This window comes from Mobula birostris, chromosome 2, assembly GCF_030028105.1.
Source record: "Mobula birostris isolate sMobBir1 chromosome 2, sMobBir1.hap1, whole genome shotgun sequence".
Taxonomy (NCBI): Eukaryota; Metazoa; Chordata; class Chondrichthyes; order Myliobatiformes; family Myliobatidae; genus Mobula; species Mobula birostris.
Genome location: NC_092371.1, coordinates 119708996 through 119723021, shown reverse-complemented (window position 1 = coordinate 119723021; position 14026 = coordinate 119708996). Strand labels below are relative to the sequence as shown.

Genomic DNA, 14026 nt, shown 5'->3' with positions numbered 1-14026 from the left:
TAGTACAAGGTAAAAACAATAACAGAATGCAGGAACACACACAAAATGCTAGAGAACCCAGCAAGCCAGGCAGCATCTATGAAAAAATGTACAGTTGACGTTTCAAGCTGAGACCCTTCATCAGGACTGGATGAAGTTTTGCAGTTGCAGAGAAAGTGTGGTGTAGGCAGACAGTAAAGTGTAAGAGCCATGATGAGATTGATTGTCAGGTCGAGATTTTATCATATAAAATTACCATTCAGTAGTCTTCTTCAGTAGTCAGGTAGAAGATAGGGTTTTCCAGTGTTTGTATCTCCTGCCTGATAAGAGACGGAGGGAGAAGAGAGAATGTCCAAAATGGTTTTCTCAGTACTTTTGAAGAGTCTTTGACCTGAAACATTAACTGTTCCTCTTTTCATGGATGTTGTCAGTGGGAGGAGAAGATGGCAGCGCAATGCAGCACGCGCGGCCTCTCTGGTGAATGATATCTGTAATCTGTCAAGTAGGGTGCCGTGCACAATTCTGATTTGATGGAAGCAGACGTGAGAGCACGGAGGAACATCTGGTGAAACTTCTGAAATGCCTGTTTCGCTGCCACCGCTACTGTGTGATCCAAAATCTCCGGAGGGGAAAGCCCCGAATCCTTGGCTTTGCCTGTTGCTGGGCAGCTGGGGCCGAGGTCAAAGCGCTCAACAGAGATGGTGCTTGGTGTCAGAGGGCTGGTCGGAGGCTCAAAGTTTTCGGATGGACTCAGAGTTGGACTGTGGTCGGGTGCTTCCAAGATGCTGCATCGGCAAGTTTGCGACGCTGGAAGCTCATGGCAGGGAGAGCTTCTCCCTTCCACCATCTGCGTGAGATGTTGGGGCTATCGGGACTTTAAGACTTTTTTTTACTGTGCCCATGGTCTGCTGTTATCAAATTATGGTATTGCTTTGCACTGTTGTAACTATATGTTATAATTATGTGGTTTTTGTCAGTTTTAGTCTTGATCTGTCTTGTGTTTCTGTGATATCATACTAGAGGAACATTGTATGATTTTTTAATGCATGCATTTCTAAATGACAATAAAACAAGGACTGAGCGTCCTCATAATCTAATATAAAAAATCTAATCTTGCAAAGTGATTCCAGAATTTTCTTCTTATTTCACATTTCTAGCATCTAATTTTTGATTTACTTTAGCAGATGGTTTTGACGGTTTCTCTTGTGGATGGTGAGATACTTGGATGCCTGTGGGCAAATATTGATGATAGGATTTCATTGCATAGTAACCACGTGTGAAAGTATTTTTATTTGTTTTGTTTAATTTCTAGGTTATAGAGTCACTTGCATTGGATGCTGGTCAGAACATTAATCGAAGCACTATTGATGTTGAGACAACAAACGTTACGTACAAGATCCAAGTGGCTGCATATACTAAAGTTGGAGTTGGACCTTACAGCAAACCTGTGCATGTGTTTGTTGCAAGTACTGGTAACTATTGCTTTGTTTCATTAAAAAACGTCAGTGTGACAAATTAGATGAAAAGATTTCCATGGAGAGGAACGTATGTGAGGGACTGAATGTGGGGTGCCTTACGTTCTTCTAATTAATTGGAATTAGATCCAGTTTCTTAAATGTTGTCTTACTCATTTACAGTTCATACATTTGAAGTATTCATTTTTAACTTTGCCAAGTCTTAGCCAGCTGTTAAAATAATCTTTGGTAATTTTGTGCATGGCCTTGTTTTTATACCCTGCTGATATCAAACATCACTGTCCTGAAATACAAAGGCCTCAACATGCAGTTAGCTCTTAAGTGCCTTCTAAATTGGTTAAGCAAGTCACTTATTTGTGCCATTACCACTACATTCAAACAGACAAAGAGTGAAAGTGGACAGGCCACTAGTCTAGGCACTAAATTTGGACATGTGAAAGTTGCTCCCAGTTAAGTTGACCTAGTAACATCCTCTTCCAAAGCATTATGGGAACTGTCCCACAGACTGACGAAGTCAGACTCACAGAACCTGATGTATTGGACAAAATATCATATTTCTCCATCACTGGCCTCTCAGCAGGGCATACCCACCTGAGGTGGTGGCAGTGTGGTGATATCCCATCTGGGAGGAAACAGCCCTCAACCTAGAAATTAGACCAGGGAGCTCAAGTTAAACATAGGCAAAGAAACCACCTCCTGATTTATCACCTACCTTTCTCTACCTGCTGACGAATTATTGCTCCTCCATGTTGAACAAAACTTGGAAGTAACAGTGCACCGAATGTCCTCTGTGCTGGTGGACTTGATTATCCATCACCAGGAGTGTCTTGGTGGCACCATCACTGATTGAGCTGCCTGAGTCCTAAACATAAGCTGCTAAACTTGGTCTGTGGTAGCCAACACAAGGGATAAACCTACTTGACTATGGAAGCTTCTGTTATAGGTAAGTGCCACAGGACTGGTAAAGGTGACCACCAAAGAGTCTTCTGGAGGCAAAGTCCCATTGTCCCATCCAGGGCATTCTACATTGTGTTGTGTGGCATTAGAAGAAGTAGACTCATGACTCAGACTAGATTTAGCAGCCGTAAACTGGGCATCCATGACTCACTGTAATGGATGCACAAACTTCAACCTCCTGGTCCACCATATCCCTTGCTCTTCTGTTGCCAACCCAAGGAACCAGCCCTGGTTCCATGAATTGTGTGGAAGGGAACAATACTAGGCCTGCCTAAAAATGAAGAGATGCCATCCTAGTGAAGCTGTAACACAGGAATGGCTGCATGCTAAACAGAATATGATAAAGCTTAGTAACCTCACAATCACAACCACTGGACAATATCAAAGCTCTGCAGCCCCACCGCATCGGGTCCCCATTGGGAGTGGATATTTAACCGGATAATGGGAGGGGGAATTCAGCAGTAAGCTCATCACATGCGTGCTCAAGACACGCTAGTCTCAAGTATATTCTCTCAGAAGTGCTGACTAAATGGTCTGTCTCAGTTTGCTCCTGAAGTCAGGCCAGTCTTTTGATTCATTATAGGAGCAAAGAGGTCCTTCTGCAGGAGTATTGTGTGCAGTTTTCGTCTCCAAATTTGAGGAAGGACATTCTTGCTGTGGAGGGAGTGCAGTGTAGGTTCACTTGCTTAATTCCAGGGATGGCGGGAATGTCATGTGTTGAAAGATTGGAGTGACTGGGCTTGTATACACTGGAACTTAGAAGGATGAGAGGGGATCTGATTGAAACATATAAGATTATTAAGAGATTGGACACACTAGAGGCAGGAAATATGTTCCCGATGTTGAAGGAGTCCAGAACCAGAGGCCACAGTTTAAGAATAAAGGGTAGACCATTTAGAACTGAGTTGAGAAAAAACTTTTTCACACAGAGGGTTGTGGTTCTGTGGAATGCTCTGCCTCAGAAGGCAGTGGAGACCAATTCTCTGGATTCTTTCAAGAAAGAGTTAGATAGAGCTCTTAAAGATAGCGGAGTCAAGGGATATGGGGAGAAGGCAGGAAAAGGGTACTAATTGTGTATGATCAGCCATGATCACAGTGAATGGTGGTGCTGGCTCAAAGGGCCGAATGGCCTACTCCTACACCTATTGTCTATTGTCTATTGCATGTGAAATTAGGAAATGAACTGGAAGAGTATCAGATACCATAAAGATGACCAGACACTCTCCCAGCTTTAATATCAAAAACCTATGCTCCAGAACTGTCTGTTCCTCTAGCCAAGCTGTTCCGGTACAGTTAGAGGGTGCAGACAGAGTGAAAGCCTGTCCAGGTATGTCCCATTGACAAGAATCAGGATGTACCTAATCCAGATATTAATCATCCGGTTGGTCTGCCCTCATCACCAGCAGTGATGGGAGGTGTCATTGACCAGTACAATGTGGTTGTAGATATTCACTTGGATAACACTAACAACACCTCCCAAATCCCTGACATCTACCACCAAGAGCAGCAGTCATTTGAAAACACTAACCTCTAGCAGAGACCTTTCCCAAGCTGCACACCATACTGATATATCACTAGCCTTTGGGACTAAATCCTGGAATTTCCAGCCCATCCTCACTCTATGAGTATCTTCACGAGAAGGGCTGGAGCAGTGCAAGAAGGTGACTCACCACAACCTTCTTGAGGGGAATTTACGGTGGGCCGTGCCAGTGACACTCACATCTCAAAATGCAAATGAATGTTGCAGCAGGTATGACTTCCTGAACAGAAAATAAGCTATGTATAGTGTGACAAGAATACACATAGATTAAGATGTAGCTGTCCTGTGCTGGCACCAGTGGGATCAGCAGTTGGTCTGCCACCTGTCTTCAGGAGAGAGAGAGATAAGGAAAACAATGGAGCAGCATTTGGAGATGTTAATGAAGGGGAAGGAGAGCTGTCAAGATCGGCTCCCCCTTTGAACCCCGAACTGTTTGAAGTGATGGACAGGCGATACCCCAGCAGGGGGATAAAAAGGGACAGATTCGCTAAGGCAGGACACACACGACACCCGAGGTAACGAGACCCTGGAAGCGGTGCTCTTCTCACAAGTTGGTGGGAAGCTTTTGGACGGCTGGTCGCGGGATCAAGCCATAGACGCTCAGGGTGGAAAGGCACGATCGGTGGGAACCTGGTGTGTGTCCACCCTTGCCTGGGTGCCGGGTTCACCGCAGAGAAATGATTGTATCTGGAAACGGAGGGGGTCACGGTCGGTGACCTCAGATGACACCACAAAGGACTCGCCCGAAAGCTGACTGCGAAGGTCTGTGTGGAAGTCGTTTTGAATATTCATTCGTTTTGCTCTCTCTCTCCTTCCCCCCACTGTCCATCGCCACGGCAGCGATTACTGCGAACTGAACTGAACTAAATTGAACTGAACTTTGTGTCACTTTGAAACTGGTCATTTACCCCTAGACAACGATAAAGCTTGATTGATCCTGTTATTGTAATTCTGTGTACATGTGTGTTTATCATTGCTGAACTGTTGCATTCATTATCCTTTTGATTAGAGTACTGTGTTGCTTGTTTCTTTAATAAAACTTTCTTAGTTCTAGTAATCCAGACTCGAACTGAGTGATCCATTTCTGCTGGTTTGGCAACCCAGTTACGGGGTACGTAACAATAGGCAATCTTGAATTTATGCCTCAAAGCACTATCATTTTATTCATTGTTGAGAGATGGTGATTTGTCTGTTTCAGTTCCTCCTTGTTTGACATTGGCATCTAATACTAATGCTTCAGTACCTTTTTCAATTCATTCATAAAAATGAATGTTGTGACTTGCCTTTATAACTGAAGTCATGAGACAACCTCATTGGTAAGTATGATATCACATGTGGCCAGATCTGATAAGGATGTCAGTCTTCCTCTTCTGAAGACACAAGGGAACCATACATATTTTTAAAATATTCTTCTTTTCCCAAATTTATTTAATTTCTTCTGTTTAGACATTTCAGCTGCCATGGTTGTTTTCAAGCACCGATCCAATCAATATTGCTGGCCTTTATATACTGGTCCAGCAATTGGAACGCAATGTGTTGATTGCCACAATTAAGAGAACTTGCATTCTGTAATGATTTGTCTTGTTGCTTTATTTTCGTAAAGACACTTTGACTCATTTCTTCAACATTTCTTTAGTTCAGTCCTTCCCAACCTTCTAATGCCATGGACCCTACCATTAACCAAGGGGTCTATGGACCCCAGGTTAGGAACCCCTGATTTAGTTACTCCTGCTTTGAAGTGTCTTGGAGTGTCTTTACCCTTTGATAAACTAGTTGAAAGATGCAATAAACCTGTGGGGGAGAAAAAAAGAAAATTATCGCTGCATTGCAGTCTTAAGGAAAAAAATCCAGCGTTAACATATGAGTATTTAATGTCTCTCGGTCTATACTTTATGGAGTTCAGAAAGATGAGAGGAGGGAATCTCATTGAAACCACCTGAAAGACCTGGATATAATGGACATAGGAGAATGTTTCCATTTGTGGAATTCATTCCCTTAGATAGCTGTGGAGGTGAACGTATTGGGTATATTTAAGACAAGTTTGATAGGTTTTGGTTCGGTAAGGGGTTTAAGTGTTACTTGGAGAAGGTGGGAGAATGAGGTTGAGAAAGAAAATCAGCCCTGCTTGAGTAAACTCAATGTGCCGAGTATCCTAATTTTGGTCTTGTAGTCTTACAGTTAGAATAAATTGGAAGTAGCTTCTATAGTAATGCATAGCTCTAACACCTGCTGTTCGTTTACCATTGAATCCAGAGCTAATTTCCTTGTACCTATTCTTCTCACAGATGAGGTCTTTTCACCAGTCTCGACTGCTCCAGCTGCCAGTAGTAAAGATGGTCACTTACTGATGGTCCCGATTGGAGTTATTTGTATCTGCGGTATCATTGTCATGGCAGCCATAATGTTCACAGCTGTCAAGAAGCGAGTGAAAGAGACGAGCTTTGGGTAGGTATCTTTTAGTTAAATGTTCCACTTTTCCCTTCAGTTAATTTCTGAGTATTGCTTGTGCAAGAAAAATCTATTAGCTAGATATCCAGGTTTGCTAAAAACAGGAGAAGATATCATGGACCAGACTTAAGTATCTGATAGTTTTTTTTTAGCCATGCCTGGCAAATTTTCCATTGGTTTAAAATATCACCCTTGTTTGGGAATCTTTGATAAATGTTTGATGTAGAAGTTAATGGAAGTTCTATTCTTGAGCCAACATCACTGTGATGGGCAGAATGGACTAGTCTGTTGCCGTAAAGTTCTAAAATTCTTTGAATAAATGTCTGAAACATTCACTCAAAATTTCCTGCTCTTGGGCCATTCTTCCCCTCTTGTCAGTGCCAAAAGAGAAGTTAACATTGGAACACTTATACGGAGGTACATACTGTAAAATCATGAGGGGAAAAGATAGGGTGCGTGTGCACAGTCTTTTTCCCAAGGTTGGGCGATCAGGTCATGTTTAAGATGAGAGGAAAGAGATTTAATAGAAACCTGAGGGGGAACGTTTTCACCCAGAGGGTGGTCAGTGTATGGAATGAATTACCAGTGGAAGTAATTGAGGCAGGTGCATTAGTAGTATCCAAAAGACACTTGGATAGGTACAGCGATAGGAAAGGGATTAGATGTAAATGAGCCAAGTAAAGGCAAATAAGACTAACTCAGATGGGCATTTTTGTCAGAATGGACTGGTTGGGCTGACGAAGGGTCTCGGCCCGAAACGTCGACTGTTTATTCATTTCCGTAGGTGCTGCCTGACCTGCTGAATTCCTCCAGCATTTTGTGTGTGTTGCTTTGGATTTCCAGCATCTGCAGATTTTCTTGTGTTTAGTCACACTCGTTGTTTATCTGATTGGATTAAATGTTTTTGAGGAAGTTGTAGAAACTGAGGCCAGTGAACATAGGTCCAAGACAATGTTGAAGTATATAGTCATAGATCAAAAGCATTTCCTCCTGTGAATTGTGGATGTGTAGAGAGAGCCCTGGCAAGCTGAGCCTGTGTATATATCGCCACTTCCACTTTGCACTGAATTTCTGACCTGGTCTCTTGTTTAATTCTTCTTCTCAATTCTTGCTGTATTTTAATCTATCTGGTAATCCGTCAATCTATTTTACAAAAATATCACCTTCTAGTACTGTTCACACAGCCATTGTGTGGTAATTGGTTATTATCACATGTACAGAGATACAGTGGAAAAGTTTTTGTTGCTGACCGCCCGTACACACCGTATCACAGAAGTGGATTGAGGTAGCACAAGGGAAAAGCAAGAACAGAATGCAGAATATACTGTTACAGTTAGAGACAGGGCAATACAAGCATACCATAAGGTGAAAGGCTATGTTTGCGATCAAGAGTCCATTTTATTCAATAATCTTCAAACAGTGTGATAGAAGGTCTCCTTTAGCCTGGAGGTACGTGCTTTCAAGCATTTGTACCTTCTGCCGAATGGTGCGGGGGAGGAGGGGACAGAAGAGAGAATGTATGGGGTGGATGGTGTCTTTAATTATTTTGGCTTTTTCCTTCCACTTGCACTTTCTAAGCAAAAACACACTGAAGGTTGCAGGTCTAAATCCAGCTAACAGCAGAAGTTACCACAAGAAGCTTCAAGAGACAACATGGTCCTTTATTTACTACTGCTGTTGATCTGAGTTTCAGCAGGATACTATGATCAGGATCTCTTTCCATTCTGTTACACCTTTTGGTTCTCTCCTTGCCAAGATTTTGGGAAATCCTTCACAAGAAATCAAGCTCCTATTTTGAAGCTTCAGTTAACTCTTGAGCTGCTAATAACTCCGGGGAACATCCCATCTCTCTGTGTAATAATCGCACAGCAGGATATTACAGTAGCTGAAATTGTTACTGAATCTGCTGCTTGATTCTTGATAAGCTGCACATTAAGCACCGGAATAGCAATTATCCACTTAGCTTATGACTGAACTATATATAACCTCCATGCATGCGACTTGGTTACATAATCCTTGAAACTTTTTTCTTTCTTAAAAGAAAGTTTTCTATTGAGTTTCTAAAGGTTTTATTGAGGGGAAAAATGTTATTTTTCCACTGACCATTGCATAAAGAAGTGCTACCTACCATAACCCCTGATGTGTATGGAATTACATTGAGATACAGCACTGAAAAAGTCACTTGTGCCCACCAATTCCCCGCCAAACACCAAACTGATGACCACATAGACACCGTGGCCAAGACAGCACGCAACGCCTCTGCTTCCTCAGGAGGCTAAAGAAGTTTGGCATATCTACTTTGACACTTACAGTTTTATTGATGCACCATAGAAAGCATTCTATCCATATGCATCACAATTTGATATGGCAAGTGCCCTGCCTGTGATCGCAAGAAACTGCAGAGAGTTGTGGACACAGCTGAGCACATCCTGGAAACCAGCCTTCCCTCCATGGACTCTGTCCACACTGCTTGCTAGCTCTGCAAGCAGCTAATATAATCAAAGATCCCAATCCATTCTGGACATTGTTCCTTCTCCACACCCCAGTCAGGCAGAAGAGAAAAAAGCCTGAAAGCTCAGATGGCCAGGCTCAAGGACAGCCTCTATCCCACTATTGAGCAATCCTCTCACACAAAATAGATTCCTGACCCCACTCTCTAATTTGTTTTGGCCTTGTACCTTACTGCCTACCTGATCTGCATTTTCTCTGTAATTGTAACATTATATTCTGCATTCTGTTGTTGTTTTCCCTGGACTACTTCAATGTACTGATGTGATAAAATAATCTTGTGATCTAAGACCATGTTTTTCATTGTACCTCGGTAGATGTGGCAATAATGAACCAATTTATCAGTTTTAATTTAACAAATACCCAATGTGAACATAGCCCATTTTCCTCCCACATTCTCACTAACTCTCCCACAGATCCTACCACTCACCTCCCTTCACCAAGAGTAATTTACCTCGGCCAATTAAGCTACTAACCCTCAACGTCATTGGGATATGGGAGGGAACCAGAGGACCTAGAGGAAACCCAGTCACAGGGAGAGTGTGCAAACTCCAGACTGACAGGTTCAGAGATCAGCATTGAACCTGGCTCGCTGGAGATCTAAGGCAGCAGTATGCCTCAGAGTTTATTCCTTTTTAAGGTTCTTGCCAGAGTAAGAGATTGCTGTATCCTGTTGACACTGGACCTTCTGACTGTTGCCCGCTCCCTGTGTTTAGTGTACACATTTTCGAGAAGCCTACTAACATTTGAAACTTCAGAACATAAAACTGCAGGTTCTGAAAATCTGAGACAAGAACAGAAAATATTGGAAGCACTCAGCAGCCCAGGCAGCACCAAATGGAGAGAAAGGGAAAGTTAGTATTTCAGGTCAAAGACCCTTTAATCTGCTGTATCTCATTCTGGCTCTTGTCTCCCTGCCCTGCACTTGATCCGTAATTGTAACTCTATATTCTGCATTCTGTTTTCTTATTCTTTTTATATTCCTTCAATGTACTTATGTATGTATGTACAAATTTGTTCAGTCTGTAACGGGAACTCCTAAGCATTTGATTGGGAGACCGCTTCGCCGAGCATCCATGCTCCGTCCACCAGAACAAGCGGGATCTCCGAGTGGCTACCCATTTTAATTCCACTTCCCATTCCCATCCATGGCCTCCTCACTGTTGTGACAAGGCCACACGTAGGTTGGAGGAACAACACCTTAACCTTCAACCTGATGGCATGAACATCGATTTCTCAGACTTCCAGGATTGCCTCCCCTACCCCTCTTTCACCATTTCCCATCCCCTCTTCCCTCTCTCATGTTATCTCCTTGCCTGCCCATCGCCTCCCTCTGGGGCTCCTCCCCCTCCTTTCTTTCTTCCATGGCCTTCTGTCTCTTTCACCAATCAACTTCCCAGCTCTTTGCTTCATCCCTCTCCCTCCCAGTTTCATTTATCGCCCAGTGTTTCTCCCCCCATCTTTCAAATCTACTCCTCAGCTTTTTTTCTCCAGTCCTGTCGAAGGGTCTCAGCCTGAAACGTCGACTTTACTCTTTTCCATAGATTCTGCCTGGCCTGCTGAGTTCCTCCAGCACTTTGCGTGTGTTGCTCGGATTTCCAGCATCTGCAGATTTTCTCTTGTTCCTAGACATCCAGTTGCCTTGTATCTTTAATTCTTTGTCCTAATCCCATTCTAATCCCCGTGTATATTGAGTCCTATCCTGCTTCAACAATGCACAGCATAAGCTTGAGGAACACTACCTCATCTTCAGACTAGGCACATTATAACCCTTGAAACTTATTAACTTGTGCTTAAACCACTCTTCCACTTCTTCCCTCCTTTTCTATGTGAATTTGTAATGTTACAAACTATTCGGTTCCAACCGATAGTTTTTAAAGTAGATTAGATTAGATTATGAGGACATGCAGTCCTCTTTTATTGTCATTTAGTAATGCATGCATTAAGAAATGATACAATATTCCTCCAGTGTGATATCACAGAAACACAGGACAGACCAAGACTGAAAAACTAACAAAAACCACATAATTATAACATATAGTTACAACAGTGCAACAATACCATAACTTGATGAAGAACAGGCCATGGCACAGTAAAAAAAAAGTTCAAAGTCTCTCGAATGTCCCACATCTCAAGCAGACGGGAGAAGGAAGAAAACTCTCCCTGCCATGCCCGACCGCAGTCCGACTCTGAGTCATCTGAAAACTTTAGCCTCCGATCAGCCCTCCGACACCGAGTACCGAGCACCATCTTTATCTGAACGCTTCGACCTCAGCCTCAGTCGCCAGCAGCAGGCAAAGCCGGGGATTTTGGGGCCTTCCCTCCGGAAGATTCTCGATCACCCAATAACAGCGGCAGCGAACCGGCATTTCAGAAATTTCTCCAGATGTTCCTCTGTGCTTTCACGTCTGTCTCCATCAAATCAGAATTGTCCACAGCCCCTATTTAACAGATACAATATCATTTCACCAGAGAGCTGCGCACGCTGCGTCGTGCTGCCATCTTCTCCTCCTGCCTCCTTACTTTAATCTTACCGTAATCTTTACTTTGACACCTTTGGTCTCCATCCAATCATAGACATTGTCACTGTCCTTCCCCACAACCCCCCCCCCCCCCCCACCACCACCTGGAACTTAAAATACATTTGAAAGGTTGAAGTTGGGTAAGTTTTTCAATTTCAAAACACAGATGCTGATTGCCTGAACAACTTCTATAAGGGTTAGCTTTATTTGTCAGACGTGCATCGAAGTATACCGTGAAATGTGTCATTTGCTCGTTATCAAATGTACTGGGCAGCCGCGAGTGTCACCACGTTTCCACCGCCCATGTCCACACCGCACTACGTCTTTGGAATGTGGGAGGAAACCAGAGCACCCAGAGTAAACCAATGCGGTTGTGGGGAGAACGTACAAACTGCTTACTTGACAGCAGTGAGCGCACTGTAAAGTGACTACGCTAGCTGCTACAATATCGTTCTGCCTGTATTATTTATTATTATTGCCCCTAGTTGATTAGAATTGACGCTTTCCTAATTTTGAGTTTGGCCAAGGTTTTCTTTATAATATGAACATAAGGAAAATCTCAAGCTGATGCTGGACCAACTCTTGGGATGTATGCTCTGGATGAGAGACAACTTGAAACAAGTTGAGACCCAAGTTCATGACTGACAAGTGGGTGTGCTGATCTGTTCAATTGTAGTTTGCATGGGCCTCTATTGTACAAATCTCAGAGGATTGCTGGCAAAAAGAAATCATTAGGCTTGTTCTAACCAATGTTGCTGTTTCATTTTATTCCTCGTTATTTTTTACTTTTACACCAAATTATTTTTTATAACAAATGCCACTGTGTGCACTGAATTTCCCATCTCGTTGAAGTGAATTGAACATACGGCTAAGAGTGAATTAATTTTAATAGCTTATCTGCAAAGTCTTTTTGCTGGAAAGAAAACAGAGGAAGGATATTTTTGTGCATTTTGTGAGTCGACTAAATATTTGATGGGCTTCCAAATGTTGTTCTAAGTACAAAGAAAGGCCAACAGAACTACTGGTGAATTGGTAATGTTTATCTTTCTAAGGACTATAGCTAATCATGTCTGGATAATACACAGCTGTTTGTTTCTGGAGTAATTAAACAAGCAGCTCAGAGTTTGTTTGTGAAAACAGAACATGTATGTACTGTGATTGCCCCAGATGTTTTTCCTCTCAGAGTTTGCCCCTCTCCACTTTGCTGGCTGGTTTTCTGAGTGTTGGACAACTGTAAATATGTGAACAGTGCAAACATTTTTTGTCACGTGGGGTGAGGTGCAGTGGGAAAACTTTATTTTGCATGCCAACCAGACAGATCATTTCCTCACATCAGGAAACTGAGAGAGTACAAAGGAAACCAATTTTTTTGTGGCGGAGTGTTGCAATTTATTTTCTTCTTTAGAAATGAAACTGTAATGGCGGTGATTGTAGGACTATGGAGCAGGACTAAATCGATGGAGCAAGCAAAAAGCTGGCATAGGTACAATGGCCTTCGATGTAGCATGTAGCAAACTTTGCTTTCTTCAGTTAAGATAATTCCCCAAAATCTTATTTTTGTTGCCAGCGTTTAATTATTTTTAGACAATTGCAGCAGCAATTCAATGAGCTTAATATTGAGCTAACAGTCATTGGAAGTTCAAAGTTCACTATAAATTTTATTATTAATGTACATACATGTCACCATATACAACCCTGAGATTCATTTCCAAGTCTTTGACTTAGATTTTTAAAAGAATTATTTGGAGTTCTGCTATTATTACCCACTGTAACCGAGCACCAAAGAGTGGTCTCCAATAAGGCTTTAAGAGCTTTAAAAGGACATTCTTGCTATTGGGGGAGTGCAGCGTAGGTTCACAAGGTTAATTCCCGGGATGGCGAGACTGTCATACGTCGAAAGATTGGAGCGACTGGGCTTGTATACTCTGGAATTTAGAAGGCTGAGAGGGGATCTTATTGAAACATATAAGATTATTAAGGGATTGGACATGCTGGAGGCAGGAAGCATGTTCCTGCTGATGGGTGAGTCCAGAACCAGAGGCCACAGTTTAAGAATAAGGGGTAGGCCATTTAGAACGGAGTTGAGGAAAATCTTTTTCACCCAGAGAGTGGTGGATGTATGGAATGCTCTGCCCCAGAAGGCTGTGGAGGCCAAGTCTCTGGATGCTTTTAAGAAAGAGATGGATAGAGCTCTTAAAGATAGCGGAATCAGGGGTTATGGGGATAAGGCAGGAACTGGATACTGATTGTGGATGATCAGCCATGATCACAGTGGATGGCGGTGCTGGCTCAAAGGGCCGAATGGCCTACTCCTGCACCTACTGTCTATTGTAAAAGCTCAAGGTTCAAATAAATTTATTATGAAAGTACATATATGTCACCATATGCAATAGTGAGATTCATTTTCTTGCAGGCATACTCAATAAATCAATAATAGAATAATAGCCATAATAGAATCAATGAAAGACCGCTCCAACTTGAGTATTCAACCAGTGTGTAAAGGACAACCAACTGTGCAAATACAAAAAGAAAGAAATAATAATGATAAATAAATACCAAGAACACGAGATGAAGAGTCCATAGGTTGTGGGAACATC

At 42.5% G+C, this 14026-nt stretch overlaps 1 protein-coding gene across 1 annotated transcript in view; it reads left to right on the top strand.

The window, feature by feature from the left end:
- mertka (c-mer proto-oncogene tyrosine kinase a) overlaps window positions 1-14026 on the top strand; it is a 179955-nt gene that overhangs the window by 120073 nt on the left and 45856 nt on the right. The window contains exons 9-10 of the mRNA XM_072246976.1: window positions 1292-1451; window positions 6237-6396. Of these exons, the coding sequence (XP_072103077.1) occupies window positions 1292-1451; window positions 6237-6396 (320 nt within the window). The remainder of the gene's footprint in view (window positions 1-1291; window positions 1452-6236; window positions 6397-14026) is intronic.